Source organism: Sebastes umbrosus, chromosome 14, assembly GCF_015220745.1.
Source record: "Sebastes umbrosus isolate fSebUmb1 chromosome 14, fSebUmb1.pri, whole genome shotgun sequence".
Taxonomy (NCBI): domain Eukaryota; kingdom Metazoa; phylum Chordata; class Actinopteri; order Perciformes; family Sebastidae; genus Sebastes; species Sebastes umbrosus.
In genome coordinates, this window is record NC_051282.1 from 25669547 (window position 1) to 25694185 (window position 24639).

Below are 24639 nucleotides of genomic sequence, written 5' to 3' on the forward strand. Positions count from 1 at the left end.
CTTTTTGAAAATGGCCATGCCAGTTTACCCTCGCCAAAATTTTGCGTACGTTTGGAGCGTTATTTACAACAAGCTAGTATGACACAATACAACCTAAAAATCGTAATGCGTTTAAGAAATTTAATGGCGTTAAAATGAATTTGTTATTATCGCTCACTTTGACAGCCCTAATTATTTATTACACATTAAAACAGTTCATATCTGTGGTTTAGATCTGCTTTGTCACTTTGTTGAGTTCATAATATTGACTTTTTAAACACATTTTTAATTCTTATTTCATTTGTAGCATTATCCATTGCTATTCTGATGATTGCATTTTATCATTTACTTTTCTCATGCATTTTAAGCTGTGCCCAGGCTGCACTATAAGCTCTATTGTAAGTGATGTTGGAACCATCCCGTGCTTTAAATCTGGCTCTTCTCTCTCTGTTTAGCATTGCCAGTCACTACACCATAAATTCACATATCTTGAGGCCATGACAATTTATCCTCGCCAACATTTTGCGTAAATTCAGAGCGTTATTTACGACAAGCTAGTATGACACAGTACAACCTAAAAATCTTAACGCATTAAAGAAATTAGTGGCGTTACAATTAATTTTGTTATTATCGCGCTCACTTTGACAGCCTTAATTATATTACACATTAAAACAGCTCATGTCTGCGGTTTAGATCTCCTTTGACTTAATATTGGTGGGATGAAGGACTTTTTAAACACATTTTTTAATTCTAATTTCATTTGGAGCATTATCCAAGTGAATTGCTATTCTGAGAATTACATTTCATTATTTTACTTTTCCTATGCATTTTAAGCTTGTGCCCAGGCTGCACTATAATCTCTATTGTAAGTGATTTTGCACCATCCTGTGCTTTAAATCTGGCGCTTCTCTCTCTGTTTAGCATTGCCAGTCACCACACCATTGGCCTGCGCTGCCGGCCAATCACAGCGCTCCGTATCTGCAGGGCGGTGCGGCTCTAGCTCATTAACATGCAGGTATCCAACCAATGGGAGGCGTGTTTACCCTGCTCCGAGACGCGAGGTACGCAGTTGCACCGGGAGAGAAACCGCTGCTCGGAGATCCGAGCCGAGATCCAGCCAGGCCGGAAGCCCCCACAGTCCCACAGCTGAAGCTGCTGAAGCAGGCTCCTGCAGCCTCACATTGGACATATATACTGTAGGATCTCACCACATGCTCCACTTCAGATTCTCATTTTTTTAAATGGGCGTCGCACCTGGCCTTGCTCCTTCCCTCCCTGTGTTTTTTTTTTGTGATTTTATAATTTATTGTTATGCAAGGATTTAACATACCAGTAAGTAGTAATTTTTTATACACTTTATTTATTTATTTTTTTAATTAATAAAACATTTTAAGGCCTGTTTCCTTATTGTGAGATGACTGTATTTTAGTTTTAAAAAAATAAATATATATGTGACAGGCTGTTCATTATACACAGTGCAGTGCTATAATTTACAAAATAGCAAAACAGGATGTGTGAGGTGTATCCTATGTGGAATAAATCCATGATTTAACGCATTCAGCTGACACCTTTACTATTATATTATATATATTTTTTTACCAATATTATTATTAATAATAACAATGATATGTTTCATTATAATTTGACGTTAGGAGTGTAATTAGATACAATATTTAATTACTAATCGACGACTTATTATGTTGATTTTAATTATCCTATTAGAAATAAGCTTTTTTTTTGCAATTAACAAAGATTTAAAAAACATTATTAAATTGTTAAAAATGTAGGCCTATAGCCTTTATTTTTTTGTTAAGGTGTCGGTGAGGTGTCGATTATGTTTTTAGTCTATTTACAATAATAAGCGGATAATTTGCATTGAGAGGAATGAGCGGGACGTGTTTCTACTCGAGCCCGGCCGAGGTGCACTCTCTGCCGGCCAGCTCAGCCACGGAGGGCCGCTCTCTCTGGCTCTCTCCTCGCAGAGCGGTGCGACTCATACAGCTGTAATTTGATTTATTATCTGCTTTCGATTGGATTCTGTAAATGCAATTGACGGCTGTTTAATGAATTACATTAGAGGGCGTCGATTATTTGAATTTAAAAAATTGTAGCTTATATATTTGTTGGAGGAGGGAAAGAGAGAAATGGCACATTGGAGCTCTGCAATGAAAGACCCGTGGGTGTTTGTGCACTATTGCGCGTAAAATGCATACGAATGTACATTTTTGGGAACATTTTTACAAAGCTGCAATATTTTTTAGTGGACATACAAGAGGTTGGTTGAATGCAACAGCATGGCGAGGCTTGGGGGAAGGTAATGGCTGACTGACTGAGAGGCACTTTCTCAGTATGGAGACAAAGGCAGTCCTGCTGACGGGCGGCCATTCACCTTGGATCTCTGCACACACACAGCTCTGCTCTGCTCTGCTCACACCGAACACTCAGCTAGATCATGCATGCAACAGCGAGGCTGCTTTTTGGAGCCACATGCATGCACACACATTATAGCACAGTGGATGAGATTTTTGTGCATTTTATTGTTGTTGATGTGGCACTGAATTGTAGCTTCAGTGCTGTAACTGGCTGCATGGGAAGATAATTGTGCTGAGGGTGAAATGGCATATATGATTATCTTACACATTGTATTTTTTATTTTTTTTTGGTAATTTAATTCATGGTAAAAAATTATGCTTTTATTTTGCTGCAACCCCATCGAGAAACCCTGTGAATATAAAACCACACATATACTGTATTGAGAAAATTCACTCATATGGATTTATTTCTTTATTTATTTTCCTCATTTTTGGAGCTACAAAATAAAGCTGCCTTCTGTTTTTTCCTGCTTTGTTTTTAATTATTACCAAGGGCTGGATGATTGTTATAAATACAAAAATATATTTTAACAGTAAAATTATTTTTAATTTATGCAATTTTTTTTCTCTCTCTCTCTCTCTCTCTTTCCCTCATCTCTCTCTATATATAATGCTATTTTTTTTGTGTGGCATAGGCAGAGGATGTAGCCTGTAATGTATTTACAACTCCATTTGATTACCTGACCTGAAATAGGTCAAGGCAGATGAAGACAGTGAGAGTGCAGTTATTCACGTGCACACACGGGCACGCGCATACACACACACACACACACACACACACACATAGAGAGAGAAAAAGAGTCTTTCAGGATCTGATGCATCTCTGTTATATGGAGCGATATTTTAATTCTAATCTTTGCTGATTTGTTTCTAAACTTTCTAAACTGACATCACCGCTTCCTTTTGTTGCAAATTGATCGATGCATGATACATATTTTTATTAAATTGCCAAATAAATTAGTTTATTTTGTATAGTTTGCAGATGGTGCAAAAAATAAAACAAATTTGATGGATTTATGCCACTTGATATATATGAGATCACCGTGGTGCAAAAAAAAAAATGTGAGAATAGTGTGAGGTGTGTAATGGAGGTTATATGGAGCCAGAAAAAAACCCGCCTGTATCAATCCGAGACAATAGGACGAGCAGCAGGAGAAGGCAGGCAGGCAGCGTTGTTCACCTTGAGATGTAGGCTTCCATCATTTTAACCCACCCACAACAGGACAGCACAACATCCTCCTCTATTACAACTATATGAGGCTTTTTTTACATTGTTGCAGCAAAAAAAATGCTTATTTTTTGGGGGGTGGAGAGAATGACAGCTCTTAATTGGATAAAATATAGTATGTGCATTATAGAATATATAGAAATGTGCTCGTTTTGCATGCGCACATGAAGTGCTCCTCTCCATATATGATGCATATTATAGGCCTATACATCCTATCACCGGCTGATCAATAGAGCTCAGTGCGCCTCTGGACGCCTCGCTGCTCGCTTCTATCTGCATGACTTCTGGTTATTTTGCATCAGTTTTTAGCTCGAAATTGGTGATTTCGGATAAATGCAAACGATATGACAGAAAGGTATCCAACGGAGCGTCACTAATGATGTGTTTTCTCTTCTATTTCACTGTTTTTTGTTGCATCGTGTGATTCTTTTCTTCCTTTTTTTGACAGAAAAGATGATCTGGGGCTTCGTTTTTGGCTGCTGGGGAAGCCTGCGATCGACTGAATGCAACACATAGACCCCGAAGAAGAGGAAAGGATTATTATATGGGTTGCTATATATTTGATTTTCCCTGACCGTGCCCCCTATCCGGATTTCGGATTACTCGACCACATTCTTCGGGTATGGAAGGACGAGACTTCGCTGCTCCGGCGCACCTCCTCTCGGAGCGGGGCGCTCTGGTGCACCGAGCCGCCTCTCGGATCGCTCCCTCCGGCCACGGCTCTGTGCAGCACGGCGGTCACTTCACACCGGGGAAATACTACCCCTCGCACATACCGATGGCTCCACACTCAGGTTAGTGCAAAAAAAAAAAACACTCATGCACGTCTATATACTGAAATGCTTCCCCATCATCAACATTTATCTATCTTAAAGGTCCCATATTATAAAAAGGGAGATTTTCAGGTCTTTTACATTATATTATAAAGGAGGTTTTAAGTGCTGTATAAATACTGTTAAACCATCAAAACACTCAATATACGGAGAAACACACACAGGAATTCCGAAATTGCACATTTGAAACAAGCCGTTAGGATTTCTGTCCATTTGTGATGTCACAAATATACAATATTTAGACTATTACACGGTTTTAAACGTAAACATTCTAAATGTGTCCCAGTTTATTTCCTGTTGCAGTGTATGTTAATAACATCAGCTGACAGGAATTAAACATGGACCAGAATTGTTGTTTAGCAATGCAATTCCATTGTAATTCCATTGAAATGCGCTAAAACGGAGCGTTTCAGACAGAGGGTAAATACAGGTATATTCAAGCAGATAGTACGAGGAAAATAATGTATTTTTTGAACATTAAAGCATGTAAACATGTTCTAGTAGAAACACAAAATACAAGTATGAACCTGAAAATGAGCATGATATGGGACCTTTAAAGCTTCTTCTCATAATGTTGCACTGTAATAAGCCTGTGCTGCGTTTGAGTGATGGCCTGCATGTGTGCTGCTGGAGCTGGATAGCAGATTTTTTTTTTTTTTTTTTACACAATGATTCAAGATTCAGGATGTTTATTGTCACGCTGGTTGTACAGGTACAAACGTGTGAAATACTTTTTGCTGGGAAGCTCCATTAAGATAATAAGTAATATTACATTTACATTACAATTATAAAGAAGAAATACTTTGTACAAGGGCATATTAAGAATATATACAGGCATATTAAGAACATATATATTAAGAACATATACAGTATATACAGTAAAAGATATATTTTTGTGTGAGAAGGTATCGTATGAATTATCTATTTAAAAGTCTGATGGCCTGGGGAAAAAACTGTTCCTCAGTCTGCTGGTGAGAAGAGTAGACTGAGGGGGGTTTTTAGTGCTCAGGTGTGGCTGTTGACAGAGTTTCCCTATTCAAATAGCAGCTAATAAATCAGGTGGAATTTGATTTGGGTCGATCAGGAATTTTGATTAAAGCTGAATCAACATTTAAATATCTCAAAGGTTATAAAAGGCATTAAACAAATTTGATAAGTTAGGTAAATGCCAGGGTATTTAAAAAAAAAAAAAAAAAAAAAATGGCATTTAATATCTGCTTTAGTTTGGAAGTTGGTTGGTTCCACTAGTGGCTCTGCAGGGCTGAATGTGGAATGAGATTTTTGTCACTTCACGTTAAATTGAGAAGTGTCACAGCAGTGCAAAAAAACCCCTGCAGGGCCATACCCAGAGCCATATAGCGAAGAAGCTGGGTGAACAGGTCTGCATGTTTTTACATTGTATAGTGGTTGCAGTAAGAAGAAGAAGAGCCATAGTAGAAAACCCTGCTTCTATATTGGGCTTCAAAGTGTTGGGGTGCAAATGTGTTCACAGTGCATGCATCAGGTTTAACAAGTGACTTGAGTGTCTCCTGCACCCAAATGTGCACCTTTACAAACATTGGTGTCCAGATAGAACAGCCAGCATTTATAACAACACAGCTGAACAGAATAATCTATAACAGCTGGTGTGTTTTTTTTGGGTGTGGACACATGAACAACAACCCTTTCAAAATACAAAACCATGATCTTGATTTATGATCATTTTTGAGTATATTTAATGAACAGTCGTCCTAATTTTTGTAAAGAACAACAAAAAAAAATATATTTATCGCACAGCTTTGTAATGGACTACATCACACTGCTTTTTTTTATTTCCTCCACCAATGTAAAACAAAAGAGATTTAAATAAGTCACATCGGTGGCATATTGATTCCATCAAACAGTTACACTCCTGAAACAATTTGCTTTGAAAATATGTTAATGTGGCTTCTAAAAAAAACCAACATGTGTTTATGATGCAGCAGCTGAGGAATGGTGGGTCACTGTAAAAGCAAGGAATATTTATCCCTTTAAAGTTATTTTATGTAACGTATATCAGCTAAAATTATCAGTGTAGGTGGCTGTTGTAAGCGGTTAAATGCAGCATCAAAGCAACCTCTAACAATGGTTTGTTTCGTATGCTGCCTTGCATTTTATTTGTTTATTTATGTTTTTTCTTTTATAATATCTTATTAAACGACTCTACTGTATAGGCTAATATTGTGGTTGAATAATCAAAGATGTGTTTTCAAATTCATTGTGTTTATGAAGATTTCATTTGCAAAATCATGCTAAACACGAGGTATAATTAGTCATTCAGGAGAATTCATGGGCACCATTCATCTCTCACCATTCATGTTTGCTTTTGGCAGCACACACACTCTCACACACACTCTCTCTCTCTCTCACACACACACACACACACACACACACACATACTGCCTGCGTGCGTATGTTTTTTTTATTCTTATGGTTGTTGTGTTGAGAGCATGAAGGGTAATGCTGGCCACAGGGTACAGGTGCTCCCCCCCCCCCAAACCAGATTTCTTTTGTATTATTGCACGACGACCGACCCTCCAAATGTCATCACTGTTCAATGAGCAGCACAGGTGGTTTATTGTTCTCCAGCAGCCTCGTCATGGGCGTGACTGGAGACAAGTCTGTCTAATATCCCTCAAGATCTGAAAAAAAACGACTTAATTCTTTACATTTCAGGTATTCTTTTTATTGAATTAGAATAATTTGAGTTATATTATCTAAATCCCCTCTAGGCGCCGTTAGAATTATTTTGTGATTGCGCTCCGCTGATGTGCAATCTTTGATTTATTATCTTAATAATGTTTGAAAATGTCAAGCATGTCATAATGCAGACATGAAGCATAATTCACAATTATTCATGGCATATGTTTTTTTAAGATTGATAAATTAAAATAAAGAAAAGCACACAATGCAAATGTACAATCCATGTGACACAAGAAAATATATATATATTTTTTATCTTTGTTTTATTATTTCTAGATTTAATATAATCAAAATCACGCTATTTGTTTTGCAATTTAATTATTTTCAACATTTAATCAGTTTTATGGCTGGGCCATATGGAGAAAAACAAACATCACAATATTTTTTACTAAGGGTGTAACGACACATGTTGATCGATATATCGATTCAATGATCAACGATCCAATATCATCAATGCAAAGTGAAAACATCAATATCATCATCTTTAAAGTACGCCTTTATTTTGAAATTCCCACTCTATATTTATTCTTTTTTATTAAAGAAAATAGATTGCTTTTCATTTAAATGTCTTCAAGAGCCCAGTAATAAAATTGTCAAATCATATTTTAGTTGCTTTTTGTGAGTTAATATAAATGTAACTGATTATGTTAAATGGGGATATATATTTTTTTACCTCGATATCGATATTGTGACGATATTGTAGGGTTGACTATTGGTGCTTTTACAAAATATTTACACAGAGTTTTTGATAAATAATCATTTACAATGTGGATATGATGACTAAGAGGGTAAAGGTAATAATAGGACAGTCTGGTAAGTTCAGAAAATGACATCACTTTACTGCAACACAGCCTTTAAAACCAGGAAAAGACAACACTTATGCCATATTACGATATCCAAAATCTAAGACAATATCTAGTCTCATATCATGATATCAATATAATATTGATATATTTCCCAGCCTTAGTCAGTTTACCCAGATGAATACAGGCCAGTCCCACTGTGTAAGAGCAGTCCAATGCTCGTATAGGTTGTCTGACCAAACTGCTCCCAGGCTGTTGTTGATCCTGACAGTGCAGGTCATTAGTGTCCCTTCAAGTGTCCCCGTATGCTAGCAACTTTAGCACAACTGAGCTTGTTGTTTGCTGAGTGCGTTGTCTCTGCTCTTTCCCCCCCTGGGGACTAACTTGCACACTGGTTCACATGAATACTTTACAAAGAGCATGAATATTTCAGCGTTGATGTAAAAATGCATTCAGAGGCAGGTTTGTGATGTGGCTCCTTGAAAGGGGCTCCTCTGACTTTGCAGAGGTATTTATTATTGTGAGCGCTCCCCTTCAACCTTCGCTGCTGAAAAGAGTGATGGCGGTTGCAACACCCTCCTCGCCGGGTTCCAGAATTTCAACATATTTTTGTGGAGGAAATCTCTCTAACGTGCACGCTGGTGAGTTTGGTTGCAATCAGGCAACAACAGACACGCTCCCTACCTTCTTGCCCAGTGAAGCATGTTAACTTTGAACCGGTAGAGATTCTGTCAGTGTGCATTTCCCTCCGTCCATCTTCACCTACTACAAGCCAGTCATTTGTAATGCATGTCAGGTGGTCGATTTGTGTTCTGGGAATGTGACATTGGAGCAACTCCTCTTTTTGTGTGCTCGCTGATACGGCGAGACAAAGACCTGTAAACTCATCTTACCCAGTCCGTTTACAAGGACTTTGAAATAGTAATTTTATCTCCTGCTGGCTCCGGCGCAGACTTGGAGACGGTCTTGACTTGGCTGTGAGGCTGGGATTCAGATGTTGGATAGTGTCAAAAGCAGGAGACACAGTGGAGCTGTCTTTACTGCTGGCATTTATGGCCGGGGGGCTCATCTTTCAGCCATATTGTTCTGATCAGTGTGCTCTGGCTGAGGTGTGGCTGTGTGAAAGCGGCAGGGGTTCGGAGGCTGTCCATGGCTGAGCTCTGCTCTAAACACCCCATGTAATCAAAGGTCATATTTGTGTCATCCCGCTCGCTCGGCCTCCCCTTCCTTTGCATCTCCCCTGTCTTCCTTTTCCTCTCTCTCCTCCCCTCCATTTCTCAGGCTCCTTTCTTTCCAGCAGGAAGACCCTTGTGTCTGGGAAGCGGTGGTCTTCCTGCCACCTCTGTTTCAGCCACCCTCCCCTGCCCCGGGCCATTGTTGCAGACCCCAGCTTTGTGTGTGTTTTACGGCTGCTGTTAAAGATAAAAAACAGTCCCTTCCACCCCCTTTTATTGTTTTCTGGTAGGATGTCCCTGTCATTCCCTTGGTTTTTATGTCCTAGCTGGATATCCGAGAAGCTTCCCCCTTCAAAGGTTAGCTATGCTGTCTGCCTTCTCCCATTTTTTTTTTTTTCCAAAGGGGAATAAATAACTTTACTGAGACTTTTATTGAACGTCTCATTGCTGGAATATCCCATGGGTCTGCGGTTGTTGAGAAGACGCTTCAAAGACAAACGCAGGTGTTTGGTGGAGTTAGCGAGGGGCTGGTTACAACCGGGGTCTTTAAAAGAATAAACCTCAGTGAGTGGGTTGTTTCTGGGAATGGAGGCTTCATCTTGGCCTTGTAGCTCTTGTGTTGTGAACACTCACAGTTCGTACCCAGCTTCCCTTTGGCTTTACTTACCCCCCACCGCCCCCCCCCCCCCCCTCAACTCCCATCCTTGTTAACCCCAGACAAGAGTGGTGGCTGGAGTGTGTTGCGTGCTCAGCGTAATTATTTAGCAGCACAGCTCCACTGAAAGCCAGTGGCTGTTCTTTCTCTCTGAATCTAACAATTTTGACACCGAGTACCGATCTGATACCAGTGTTTAATTAATACGCTGTATGCCTCACTGTGTGGAAGTGACTGGGATCTTTCTTTTATGTGTGAGGCAACATTAGGCCTGACTTTAACATCGCTTTCTCAACTTTGTAAAACAAAATGTAACAAATAAATACATAGATATACATTTACTGAATTATTTATTACTAAAATAATTAATTGTGCAGCAGCAACTTGGTAAAAAATCTTCAAATTTAACAAATTACAATTCAAGTGTAAACCGTTTTAATGCAGCAACAAATTGGTCAAAACTTAAACAGGAATTCAAATTCCAGTATATAGTGTATAAACATAGAACTGAATTGAATAGATCGGCTCCATTGTCACCGATACCTGATCCAGCTATTTGAGTCTGTGTCAGCCCGATATCTGATCTGGTATCGGTGCATCCCTAATAGATAATACAGGTGGGGGAAAAAATCGATCCAGCATGGTATTGCGATATTTTGCGTGGCAATATTTAGTCGATATATGGATGTCAATCATCGATCTTGTATTATATAAACTATTAACCTCTTAACACTATTAACCGCTATTCTGTCTTTCAGATGTTGTAGCGGGCTCAGTCTTAAGGATAGAGTGAAGATACTGGTATCATATGAAACTAGAAAATCTAAAGAATCCATTGGTAGCCTATGTTGGGGTCCCTTGACCTCTGACCTCAAGATATGTGAATGAAAACTCTGAGATGAACAGAGTGGAAACTATCTTATTAGATAAAACAGATGTTGAAAAAAAATGCATAATTTGCTGTTGAAAAAAGGTAATAAAATGCAATATATCACAATATGTTTTATCGCAATACTCAGCATATCGCAAAATGTTTTCAATTGCAATAAGATTGTATCATGACATACGTATTGTGGTAATAGATAGATAGAGTGAGTACTTTATTAATCCCAGCGGGAAGTTGTACCGTTACAGCAGCTTAGCAAAAAAAGACAAAGATAATATGCAAAAAAAACAATACAATACTTAGCAATATACAAAACATATCAAAAATAGCTTAAATAATGAGAGGATTTTACTGTTCACATATATATGTACATGTATATACATCTGTGCACTGTGGACATTTTGGGGATTTGGTGAGAGAAATTCAAGATGTGAGCCTCACCTGAGTGAAAAGAAAACCCATGTTAAATATTACATTAAAAGGCTATTTGTAGCCGGGAGCCACTGTGGTGGAAGTACAGTGACAGAACGTGGGTCTCCGGCCAAGTTCCATTTGATTCGGGCCTCACGCGCTCCCTCCCTCTCTCTCGCTCTCGCTCTCTCTTTTCGAGTGAGAAGCTTGGCCTGTTGTCAGGCTCGTTTGTGGATTGTTGTGAGATGACACGGTTCAGACGCGGTGTCACAGGAGTCCCCCTGAATGGTGGAGGTGTTGCTTGGCATCCTACACCTGGCTGAAATAGCACCTTGCCCAGTGCCGCCGCCATCTGTCACCTTCCCCTGACGCTCCCACTGGAAGCCCACATGACTTGCGAGGGCAGTCAATTGCTCTGAAAGGGTAAGTCCCTTGCATATTTTCAAATACCTTTTGGTTACACGGGTAGAATACGCTCGCCATGTTTCAAATGGATTCAGGCATCGGTAAACCCACTAACATCTGGCTGTTGTCTTCAGTGGGAAAGGTTCCAATCGGCATTCATTGCCGGGACAAATGACATTGCAGTAGTCACGGGTATTTATCGGCTCCAGCTCTTATCGACAGTTATGGAAACATGACACCCAGGTGGATACGCTAATATGCGCCCCTTTTCAGGTGCGATGCTATGTGACGCGCCTTGAAGTGAATATATGTTAAATAAAATCCTCAGGGATTTGGACGATTATTAGAATTTAGTAACTTACAAAACTAACCATTGATATGTGGTGAGACGATACATCGATCTGGATCGATGTTAGGGATGTGATGTTCTGAGACTCCTTAGGGAGCAGACGCTTTCACTGTCGGTTTGTAGAGTCCGTCATCTGACTATGTATCGATAACACGCCGCTGATACACCAAAATTAACTAAATGGGTTTTATTTCTGTTAAAAAAAAGTGACGGTGAGGGCAGTGGGCACGTAATCGGTGTGTGCCCGACCACCGCGTAACACCGCTAACACGGACTACCGGGGCAAGCCTAATCGATGTATCATATTCAATGATCAAAGATGCAAAGTGAAAACATCAATACATATCTTCATATTTAAGACACGCCTTTATTTTGAAATTCTCATGTCTGTGACACCAATTTCAGTCCAAGACCACCTCCTTCCTACAGAGCCCAGCAATAAAAACGTCAATTCATTTTTTAGTTGCTTTTTGTGAGTTGATATAATTGTAACTGATTGTGTTAAATGGGGATATGATATCGTCTCATATCGATCGCAGGTCCCTGAAGTGAATCGACTCAAAATCAAATCTTGGCAGACTTTGTAACATCAGCAAATATTGTATCATTTTCTAAAGACTCAATATAATATCGTCTTGTGATGAAAGTTGTGATTTTACACCCCTATTAATATGCTTTCCTCAAAGCCACCAGTCCCATTGACAGAAACAGTCATTTTACCTCGCTGATCGTCGTAAAACACTTAATTCAAACTCCACTAAAACAAAATGAAACTCATAACCTCATCGTCTTTCCACTGTCCCAACAATCACCAACTCTGGTTTGGGAGTTTGAAAGACAGACTGAATAAGTAACCGATTATAAAAAGAAGTAACCACCGTAACATGTTCAGTGTTTACTTATAGGCCATCCACATAGAACGCGGTTTGCGCTGCGCTCGCCCCACACCGAAAGTTCATTCAGTTTGCTTGGTGCAGCTAAAGGCCGTTGTTGCACTGTGAAAACCATTGAAAATGGTCTTCAGAGCACAGTGGTGCTGTTTGTCTATGTGAAAGGCCCGTAACCCCTTCTTCTGGTGTCAGCCGGCGCGCCAGTGCAATGGCATGGCATACTCACAATGGGAAATGAGTCTATCACCTATTTTTAGGTTTAAAAAACCTGCATATACACGTTCATTTTGGTGGGTAAACATTAAAACTCTGCAATGTTTTGTCACTATTAGATCATCATACCAAGCGTCCAATAACCAGTCATCAAAAAATAAGTAACAGCGTCTGGAATTCATTACAGTGAAGTAACTTAAGTGACAGATTTGACATCAGATTAGTGATTTAATCGTTTATTTTCCTTGCATTTTTTTGCTCATCAGCAAAACTGTTCACAGAAAATGAAGGCTTAGGTTGAGTGGGGGTGGAGGGGGGGGAAGCAGGGGTCTGGCTCTGCAAGAGGAATTTGGCGAGTGAGTGGCCATGCTGCCTCAGAGACGGGCTCTTCAAACAGGCCGCCACTCACACTACACCGTGTGGCACGGTGCCACGGAGCCCTCGCCTCCAGCACGGGGCGTGCACACAGGACAAACACAAAGGAGACCCACGGGTGAGAGTGACGGGCAGGGTAATACCTTCCTGTATCGGATTTCAGGGCATTGGATTTCAAAACCTTCCCATCTATTTTTACACTCAACACGAGGAAGTGAGAAGTTGCATTAAGAATCCAACGAGGCTTTTGCTCACTTCCCATGACGAACACACACACACGCACACACACACAAAACTTAGAAAAAAAGAAAATAGCTGGACTGAAAATGTATTGTTGCAAGATTGAATGGACTGATACATTCGCCCAGAGTCAACCGCTGCTGTTTTGTTTGTGATTTGGATCTCTTTTTCTCTTTCTTTCTTTCTGTCTCTCTCTCTCCCCCCTCGTCCTCCCTCACTCTCCCAGTATCAGGCTGCCTCCCATCAGGCAGCCCCGGGCCCACCTCAGTGCACGGCCGTATTGCATGTGACAGCTGTTCGACATTATTAACGGCTCAAGCAGAAAATCCAGATTACTTGTTTTTTAATTTCAATTTTATTATTGTAATCGTTCAGTGAGAAGAACAAAAAAGGGCCGTTGCCCTATTGTTGTTGGCAGATTTGTGGTCAGTGACCAATACTGTACGAGCGTGTGTGTGTGTGTGTGTGTGTGTGTGTGGTGTTGTTTGGGTGGGTGGGTGTTTTTCTTTCCGTGTGTGTGTTCTCCAGACACCCCCCACTAGAGCCGAGGCACCCTGTGGTTGGCTGTGAGGCCCAGACAGGTGCATTGTTAACCCTCTAACGTCTGAGTCTGTCCCTTCTGGATCTGGCGCTAATAGTGCTCCCGGCAGGATTTCATGCTCGTGATGCAGCTTGTTGTGTAGCGGTCCCACTTTTCTGATGGTGCACTCCTTCTCTGAAAATCACATTTTCTCTTCATCTGTCAGACACCAGTTTAGCGTACAGGGTGCCTGTCAGCACTGCCAGATGTACGATAATTATCGTATTTGTACAATGAATTTGCGCTCTGTACAATCTATGATCAATAATGCCAAAAGTGCCTTAATGTACGATAATTTGACCATTTTTTGTTGCTAAAAATTACTGGTTGGTTTTAGTCTGCGCTGTCTCATTTTAATTAATTTCCTGATGAATCCTACATCTGTCTTTTACTAGAGTTGTTCCGATACTAATAACTTTGTCGATCCAAAATAAAGACAGATTCAGCAACTGCATGGCTTATTTTTCGCATTAAATGTTTTCAGAAACACATTTCGGTGAAATAAGAGAATAAAGTTTCCAAACGAGCTGCCATGTTGGTTCCAGTTTGAAAGCTGGGAGCAGCAGCCCACGAGGGAAAGCTTTTGTCCAATCAGGTTCCTTGTGTCCAATGGTGGGGAGCGAGGCGATTCCTCGCGATAAAAACACCCCTGTGGACACGTACCATTAGTGCTCCAAACCTCGCCTTCAATCGCCCAAAAGCACATTCAACCACCATTCGGCCTCGACATGCTTTGTCCTCCTGTGACTGTGACATTTTTCAAATGTAAAGTAGTAATTAGTCCGAGCAGTGCTAACAAAAACGTAAAAAAGCCGGTAATCCGCCAACTTTGTTATTGTTTCTGGCGCATGCTCATTACGCAAAGCAATAATGGGCATGCGCAAAATGAGGAGAGGACGTCATCGTTTCCCAAACGTTTTTTGTGACCCAAAACTCCGTTTGCGTGTGGACGAGAAGCCAAAACGTAGAGGAAAATATCAGTTTTTAAATATATCCGTATACGTGTACACAGCGCCTAAGTCCAAATCTCTGTACAAAAGAACAGGCGGAAGTTTTTGATGTAACATGCTGTATATATTTACTGTAGATATATATATAATGTATGGGAATCATTTTTGAAAGGGAAACAATTAGAAGTTGTTCCTTTGCAGTGCTTCCTTTTTGTTCCCTTTTATGTCATATTTTCTGTATATTAGGTTCCCCATTTCAAACAGCCGACTGTGATCCATATGTGTCGATGGTATGTGGCGGAGGGGCGGATAAAACTCAAATAATGGCTCACGATTGTCATTAGGGAAAACAGCGGGGCGGTGGTGACGCACAGTACCAAACAATGAGGTGTGCCGCTAAATATATGCAGAGAATTTGCCATTAAATATACATGCAGCATGCCTTCTCAAGGATGTGTCAGCCCTTTTGTGGAAAAAAACAAAGATTAGCATCAGGAATTCCATTTTAATAAGTCTCTTGGGACCATCCAACCAGCTGCCTGGTCCTCAATCCAAAGGGAACTTGTTGCTCTCTCTCTTCCTCTGTCTTTTGCATGGATTTCCTGTGCTCCTTCTGACATTGATTAGTACAAAAAAAAATCCCGCTTTCTCTCTCCACCTTTTCTGTTTGTCAAATCACTTGTTTTACAGCGCAATTTCTTGCTTATGTACATGTTTTGTCTTTGATGATCCATGTCCATACCCTGCTGCTCCTCCCTGCAGTTCTCTTTTTACAATTTTTAAAGTGGATCCACCTCATTTTGCAGTTTTAGTTTTTGTCCCCTCTGCCTGGTGTGACCACTAGGCTACACTGCCTCCTCTTCTCTGATACAGTACGTGTCCTGAGGATCTGGGGCAAATGACTGGCTCCTCAGCAACAGATGTGTGTTTGTCTGCTGCTGCTGCTGCATGCATTAGCTGTCTCTGCTTGCCATGCACGCCCGGCCACTGACCTACCCTCTGGTGGGGGGAGGGGACCGAGAGAGAGAGCGAGAGAGCGACAGCGAGACTAGATGCACACTGTCACATGCTGTCATACACTTACTGGTGCATTGCAAGCAGACGTACACACACACACACACACATGCACAAACGCTGGCACACACTCACTCAGCTTGCTTCCCAGGAGGCCGTGGGGCCAGTGGGACAGAGCAAGCTTGAGAGTCTGCTTCGTCTGTTTACATCTAATTATAGAAACAGGACTATTTCTGCAACCGCTGCTCCAGCTTTTTTATATTCTTACGAGAGAGAGAGAGAGAGAGAAGTGAGAGCGAGGGAAAAAAAACAAAGCTTTGACAGCCTTTTCTCACAATGGTGAACGGTTATCTCATCCCCTCAGCGCTGCTACAGTCTGCAGGCTCTCGGTACAGTACAACAGGAGGCAGAGGAGGAGGAGGGAGGATGGAGGAGGGAGGGCGCCTTGTATCATATTCTCTCATCCTCATGTAACATGAATGTGCAAATTTACGAGAAGCGAGCAAAGGCAAACAAGGCGATGTGTTTTCCCCCCATTAGCCTCGCTGATGCGTACGGTTCACAATAAGGAAAAAAGAGAATCATTTCTTCAACCCCTGGCCCCCGCGGGCTCTCGCTTCAACCCGGCGGAAAGCGTTGTCCATCACGCCAGTCAAAACAAAAGGAAGAAAGAGTGTACGTTGAGGATTAGCGTTGTATAAAATGTATCTAGTATTAAAGAGACAGGGCCAGTGCGGTAGTTAATCCTCCAGCTTGGTGGCTGATATCCAGCTGAGTGGCTGTTGTTAGCCAGGGGGGCCTGGAGGAGCGTCGGGGGGGGGGGAACTGTCAGCCCTGTCGGCCCGCCCGGGGGTTGCCAGGTGAGAGCCGGAGCAAGGCAGGGTTGGGCCTGTGTGGGGTCAGACAGGTTGCAGTCTCTTGCAGGTGCGTTCATAAAGAGCCCCCGAGGCCAAATGCACCGCCCGCTGGATGCAACCTGAGCCAGGTGTTCCCCATCCCCCACCCAAATAACCACTACATAATGGAAAAATGTGTGCTTGCATACATACACCACCCAATCCACCTTATTTTATTCCGAGACATGGCAGGTAAATTAATTGGCCGTGAGTATGTAACGTATACGGCGAGATAAAGGTGCGCTGTCTGGCCGAGCCGTAGCGTAACGGCCGTAATGATGGCTCCATTGTGTTGATGTTGAGGGTGGGTAGTTAGCGGCACAGCCAGCGGGGCCCTCGCTGGAGGGCTGGATAGTCTCTGATTAATAGTGGGGAATGCTTTGAAGTGACACCCAAGTGCACCGGCTCACAGGCTAATAGCAATACCATCAGTATTAGGGAGCGCTCCCTCTTCCTCAGTCTTCATTAGCTAACGTTTTCCACCACCGCTATCTGGCCGCCCCTCCCCTCTCACGCCGCCCGCCTCATCTACACACAGGAGCTCTCAGGGTTTTTTATTTTTGCAATTGTTTCATGATTTCACTGTCATTTCTCTCTGTCATGTTTGGTAGAATGGGAGATTTTTTTATTTTTTCCTGGAAGGCGGCGGCGGCGGCAGAGAGGAGGTCTTTAGACACAGAGCTCCACCGCATACGTGAACCAAAGAGTAAAAAAGCAAAGAGACAAAAGTCCGGTATTTTTTGACAACAGCCACTGCCGCCGTTTTTGACTGCTTATTATATTTATTAGAGCTGACCCGAATGCTTCTGATCTTCGACCACTGCCATGGTAATCGACCTCCAAATCAGTATTCGAATGCTTTGTTTTTTGTTGTTTTATATAAGTGTGTAATAATAATGTATAGAATATGAAAATAGAATAGATATAATTTAGTTTTACTTTTGTACGGCACTTTTTAGGCGGATGTTTTACTGGCGTCCGGCATGGATGTATTAAGAGAACTGGATACAGTGTTGGAGGCGGGGCCCCGTTCATTCCTGTGAAAGTTGCTCAGTGGCGCATGAAGCCAAAATGGCTCGACTTCCGACTGGAAAAGTACCCGGATCTTCCAGCGATCTTTCGCATCCACTGGGCCCATTGAGCAGGCGCAGTATAGCATCCGCTGAGCCACAGGGTCAAAGCCGTCACGGTGTCGTCACGGCTTTCTAACTCCGCCTACCAGCCCTCGGTCTGGGGCTCATTCACATGAACGGAGGAAGGGAAATAACTCTGGATTCAGCTATTAGTGCCTTTTAGAACCTAATGATTTAAATAAGGGCTGTTCAAGTGTTCGTACTGGGAAGTTCATTCACCTCAAAAGTAATTATCCACTGAGTTACAGACGTCTCTTTCCCAATGTGAGTCTATGGGAAAAAGTATTTTTGGGCCCAATGGCATCATGTGACGGACACAGAAGTTGTAGTACCGTCGTTTGGCCACTACGAAAATTGGCATCAACAAACAGCGCTCTTCCCAGGGGGCTTGGCGTCCGGTAGTCACTTTCAGTCCAAAATGGTGGAAGCGTAGCTTTGCTGCTGGGTGCTGATGTTGCAATGGAACGAAGAATTGAGTTTCACTTCTTGGCAATATACTTATCTTTTGGTGAACGGTGGCGCGGCCTAAAGAGTCGTTTATGGGATTGATGTGGCACAAGTGGGACATGGCCGGGGACTATTCCCAGGATCCATTTTGATCTCCCGTACTGACAGACGAGCTACAGCTGTGTTTGTGTGTGTGTGTGTGTGTGTGTGTGTGTGTGTATTTAGGAAGCCGAGGCGGTGGAGGCAGGGTTGGGTCTGTCAGCTGTTGGAGTAAAGTAAACTATTAGCGGTGGGAGAAGGCAGTGTTTCCAGCGAAGAATTAGAACCACTTCTAATTGCAGTGAGGTTGGGCTATGATTACATGCTGGCTAATGCACTGACAGACCTCTCACTTGGCTGGCTCTCCGAATGCCGCCGAAATGGCTGAATGCCTTTTGGTTATACAGCGTAATGGGAGGGTGTGTGTGGACGCACGTGTGTGTGTGTTTGTGTTTGTGTGGGTGGCTGCCTGTGTGTATGTGTGATTAAACTTGCTTTAAAAGAGTGGTTTCCTGTGCTTTCTGCATGTTTTTGTGAGCATTTTGCTCGTGTGTGTGTTTTCCGTGTGATAACTGCTTGTTTTTTGAGTGCCTGTCGTTATTTGTAGCGGAGGCAACTTTTTTTCCTTTCCCAAATCAAAACTCAGCTGGCGCAACTGTCTCTGAGCAGTACAGAAGAAGTGTGTTTTTTTGTGTACGTGTGTGTGTGTGTGTGTGTGTGTGTATGCCCACGGGAAAGAGCAATCAAAGGAGCTGTGCGGTGGAGAGATTGTATAAAAGGAGCGAGAGAGGAAACAGAGTGGCAGGCAGCTGAGAGGGCAGCATGTGGGGGTGGACGGGGGGCTGATGCAGGTGCCTAATTCTACCTCAGCCCTGGGCGTTTTCTACTCCATCCATCGCTCTCTCTCCTCCACTTCTGCATGGCTTCTGTTGCAGGGGGGGGGATGCAGTAAATCCACCTGCTTCAATTACAACGCTGATTAGCCGATATATCTGTGACAGTAATCAGACTAACAACACACACACAGATGGATTTATACGGCATTATACTGTAAATCTGTTGCATAAGTAATCAGGTACGAATTTTAAGAAGCTGTGTTCATTTTTCACCTCATGATTTTAATTACTCTTTTTTTTTTTTGCCCGTGGAACAGCTTGTTCTCAGGTGTGCCGACGCCCCCGTTTGCGGCGGTTTTACTGTGTTTTTTTTTTTTTCCGGCGAGTGCTGTAAATCGCATCGCATTCCCAGCATATGGGATGACAGTTACGGGAGTGTGTCTGTTTCTTCATCAGGCCCTTGTTATCTCTCTCTTTTTTTTTTAACTAGACAGAAGGAATACAGACATCACTGGGGGTCAAGAGGTCAGCGAGAGAACTTTGAACACAGTATAGCAGGAATTTTGTTGTGCGCATCTCTGCTGATTGCTTCCTGGGTTAGTCATGGGTCACAGGCGGGCTAAAGGGGATTTCACGAGAGACCTCCACGAGGAGTTTTCATGCTTTCGGAGGTCAGCAGTAGAGCACGGTTGCTAAGGGATCATAAATGGACTCGGTTATGCACATGTGGATTCGTGTGCGGTTGTTAGGGAACAAAGCGGGACATGTGTTCGGTTTATTTTGATGATGTGGAAGGTCTGCAGCTTCCCGGCTAATGTGTGACAGACCAGTGAAGTATGAGGAGAGAAGTGGTCATCCTTGGTAACGGGGCATTACCAGACCCGGAGTCGTCTGAACACATGGAAACCGGATGGATCAATACCACCGGCATAGTGGTGGAGGTGGAGTAAAGTATGCAGCCGTGTGGGAAGGAGAGGATGGTCAGGCTTACTGGAACATGTGATGCTGCAGATGTCTGTTATTCTAGAGAAAGCTATGAGGTCCGCAACGTATTAACGCTTTTTTATGTGTGTGTGTGTGTGTAAATGTGTGTATCACCATTTGACAGATCTCCTTTCAGAAAGTGGAGCTGCTTTGAGGATCAATACTGACACACTGTCTGCACACAACACACACACACACACACACACACTTTTTACGCTCACTGTCTCATCTGTCAGTCGACAGAGTTTTTTCCCGCTCTGTGGCTTCTCTTTCCAGCCAAGCAGATGGTGAACATTCAAGTATGAAAGCAGATCCTAAGTCCTTTTTGGATCTCCATCAATTCGCCGGTCTCTGGGACCCGTCCTGCACGGGGCTCAAGTTTCTCAGCACCAAGTAGAGCCCTCTCCGGTCTCCAACCAGGGCGTAGTCGCCGCCGCCTTTACCTCCCTCCTCAGCGCACATATGTCCAGTGCTTTTTTAATCAGTTCAGCAACGCTCCGCATTCATTTTGAATGGTGCTGAACAAGGCAGTTGCTCCTTTTGCTCCCCACCAACTCAGCAGACACCTCCAAACCCAGCAAGGCGCCTCTGCTCTTCCACATCCTCGCCCAGTGTGTGACACCCTACTGTGTGCATATAGCTCTGAAGAGCTCATTTCCCTCGTCTCCCTTCGTCTGTCTGTACCTGCAGCAGCACCTCCACCCAGTGTGTGTTTTTATGTGACAGAATAAGCAGGATTTATTTCAGCACGCGTGCTAGGACCCCTTTAACAGGCCTGGTTTGAAGGCGTACCACTTTGAAAATGCCCGCACCGCTCCTCCTAACTGTAAGTGATTTTTACGAGACGTGTTTCTGTGCCAGTCAAGGCAGGCCGCTGCGCCACAACCAGATTGGTGGATGCCACTGCAGCACACACCATCTGGGAGACAGTGCGTGTGATTATGCACATATGTTTGTGTAGGTGTGTGTGTGTGCGTGCATGTAAAGGCAGAGGGGGCGGTTAGCGCTGGCTGTGAAAGGGGAAAAAAAAAAGTTTTTGAGGGAGGCCTCATACTGCCCCTGCCCGCGTCTAATGATTTATGAGCTTGTGAAGGAAATCTCCCATTTGTCACTTTTCATCTCTTCTCTCCACGTCATCCTTTTTTTTTTCTCTCTTTCACTCTCTCTCAGCTTTTCCCCCAAATCTTCCCAACATCTGAGAGGAAGGAGAAGAGAAAAGGAAAGCAGCCAGGAGGGAGCTGCTTTCTTTCTTTCCGTATCTGGTTAAAACCATGTTGGGGAGAGGACAAACGGCTTGTCTTAGTGGATATGTTTTAGTAAATATTCATAGGTGTTGACATGCCAGCGTAATGTATTTTGTTTGCGGTAAGGATGCGTGTCATTAGGCAGGGTATACTTTCTGCCTGTAAATAATTCAAAGCACTTGTTATGGTGCTGTTCCTGCTGCACTGTGGTTTGAGCGTTATTGTAGGCAAAAAAAAAACACTGGGTCTTGTGTGCGATGCTGTGTGGGTGTGTGTGTGTGTGTGTGGAGAACATTTGTGGCCACAGGGACACACAGGTTAGCCGGTACATTACCGCACTGGGGTCACCGTTGGGTCAACTGCAGTCTGGAGCCTTAGTGTGTGTGTGTGTGTGTGTGTGTGTGTGTGTGTGTGTGTGTGTGTGTGTGTGTGTGCACTCATTGTGTGTTAGTGTGCACCTTACTCACTCAGGTGATGGCTATAAATCTGCCTCACCCTTTCCTGGCTTGTTGGTTGTCCATGGGGGGGAGGGTATTCAAAGCGAGGGAGGTACGACGGAGTGTTAGGGCCACATTGAGGAATAATAAATGAATCTGAGATTTCGAGAATAAAGTCATAATATTAAAAGAATTAAGTCAGAAGTTTACAAGAAAAAAGTCGTAATATTATGAGAATAAATTCATAATATTATAAAGTAGTAATTTTAAGTATTATTTTAGAGGGGAAATAGAGCAGCTTATGAAGTTATACTTTAGTTTCAGATTTCAGAAATAACGAAATACTTAATCTCTTTCCAGGATCTTGAAAATATTGTGCAAGAAACTGTGTTTATTCCAAAGAAAGAACCACACGGACCTGCTGGGAAAACTGACTCTTCTGTGGAAGAGGAAATGACTGTTTTTCTCGTAAAGTTATGACTTTATTCTCGTAATATTACAACCGATTTTTTTCCCCCCTCAATGTGGCCCTAATACTCTGTCGTAGGGAGGAGAGAGGGTAAAGGGTTAGAGGGGAAGAGAGATAAATGAGGGAGGGGGCTTAATGAGAGCCCTGGCTCACATGATTATGGCACAGGCTGATAGAAATCAGGATCTTTCTCAAAGAAGTCAATTAACCCCCTCCCCCTCTGCCATAATTATGCATGGATTGCTCCACTGGCTCTTTACTGATAGCTCAGCTCAATATGCAGACTCATGCTGCCTGCGTCTACCAGGGCTTTGTGTGTGTGTGTGTGTGTGTGTGTGTATTGTGAGAAGCATTCGTCAACCTTTTTTTTTCTTCTTCTGGCAGTCTGCTGCTTTAAACTTTTTTTCAAAGCCATTAGTTATCCCCGACCCCCCTCATCTTTCTTCTCACCTGACAAGCCAGTACCACGGTGAGCCAGGAGGGGGCTCCACCCCTGGGAGGCCTCTCGGTCATTAGTGCATTAGAGGCTATAGATGATGGCTGCGGTCAGAGTAAATAAGCGGCGTTGTAGAATATCAACAGGACCAGGCGGCTCCTTCACAGCGCCCACTGTTGACATAACTGCTCTCTTATCTGAGGAGTGCAAAGCCCGGCCCCACAATAGAGCACTGTGCCAGAACAAATACAGTAAGGAGATAGAAACCACACGCTGGCCGTGAGGGAATGTGTCGTGTCGCATGGCGCTACCAGTCAAAGCTGCTGCATATGCCGGCATCGAATGTGGCACAAAACGATGCATGACTGATAAAACGGAGCCGTGCAGCAGAGGTGTAACGAAGTTGCGGTCCCTGGTTTGTGCTACCAGACCGCCTGGTGTTCATGTGAGCTCATGAAAATAATGGGGTGTTTTAGGATCTGGGTAATCTGGGTGAAGGACCTGGACTCTGCTCTCGCGCTGCTCAATCTGGCACAGAGTGAAGGCCAGCCTGACAGTCAGGAGCATTCATGCCAACCTTGAGACCTCAAAAATAGGGGATTTCAAAAGCAAAGCCGAAGATCTGGGGCTCCTCGTGCATTCTGGTGACTTTTAAAGAATGAAAACTGCGAAGTAATTATAATTATACAGTACACTGCAACAGCAGTTTTATGGTAAATGCTTTTAATTTTAATTTTAATTCTCAAGAATGAATGCAGAGTAATTGGCCTCTCTTGTGTGAACTTGTGTTCATTCAATCATTTCCTGCCCCTTCTTGAGTAGGCCTATTTCTCTCTCCTTCTCTCACTGACCAACCCAGTCGCACAGCAGTTCGTGAAATCGTCACAAAATTGAACGTATTGATTCATGTTCATAGACACAAATTTAAATTTTTTTTGTAATGGTCAGCACGTAATCAATTTGTATGTAATTGTGAACTGGGCAGTATAAAGAGCAATGATAAAACGCAGGACTTTCGCCCAGGAGACTGGTGTTCGTACCCCGTTTGAAACCAGAAGTCAACGTTGATTTATTTGCTACGTAACTTCCGTACTTAAGTTACAGCACTTTCAGAGTTATTCTAACCCAAACCACGATCTTTTCCTAAACCTAACTAAGTAGTTTTGTTGCCTAAGCCTAACCAAGTCGATCTATTCCTAAACCTAACTAAGTAGTTTTATTTTGAAAAGACTGGAGCGGAAATTGAGACGTGTGTTGTTGAAAGTCGTGCTGAGCCTCACAAAAAAGAAGGGAAATTCGTGTCTGTGTAAACAAATCAAATATATAAAATTTTGTGACTATTTCACAAACTACCGTGAGACTTTGTTGAACTCGCTGAAAGTCCTTTCAGACACAAAGCGACAACGGCACCACTGCGCTCTGAAACGCGTTATATCCAATGGCTTGTGCCACGCCACGATGGCTTTAGCTGCATCGAGCAAAGCACGACTTTGGGTGCAGCGAACACTGTTACGATATTGTGTGCTGAACCCAAAACCACATGAGGTGTCGCTGTATTGTCGTCCGGGAGGAAACAGTAGAGCTTATACACGCTGTACAGCGCCAGAAACAGGTTGAGATAATGAAAAGGAAAAAAAGT

The 24639-nt window shown here is 42.7% G+C and overlaps 1 protein-coding gene and 1 long non-coding RNA gene across 6 annotated transcripts in view; one reads left to right on the forward strand and one right to left on the reverse strand.

The window, feature by feature from the left end:
- Nucleotides 1–901: 901 nt before the first annotated feature.
- Nucleotides 902–24639, forward strand: part of LOC119501347 (BAH and coiled-coil domain-containing protein 1) — a 78088-nt gene continuing 54350 nt past the window's right edge. For 4 of the 5 annotated variants that reach the window (XM_037791668.1, XM_037791671.1, XM_037791670.1 and 1 more), the window contains exons 1-2: nucleotides 902–1311; nucleotides 4028–4373. In XM_037791668.1, coding sequence (XP_037647596.1) covers nucleotides 4202–4373 — 172 coding nt within the window. In that variant the 5' untranslated portion in view covers nucleotides 902–1311; nucleotides 4028–4201. Of the gene's footprint in view, nucleotides 1312–3373; nucleotides 3935–4027; nucleotides 4374–24639 lie in introns of those variants that run through there. The other variant, XM_037791667.1, reaches the window with a different exon arrangement.
- LOC119501349 overlaps nucleotides 22553–24639 on the reverse strand; it is a 30782-nt gene continuing 28695 nt past the window's right edge. The window contains exon 3 of the long non-coding RNA XR_005209804.1: nucleotides 22553–22582. This is a non-coding gene — a long non-coding RNA (uncharacterized LOC119501349). The remainder of the gene's footprint in view (nucleotides 22583–24639) is intronic.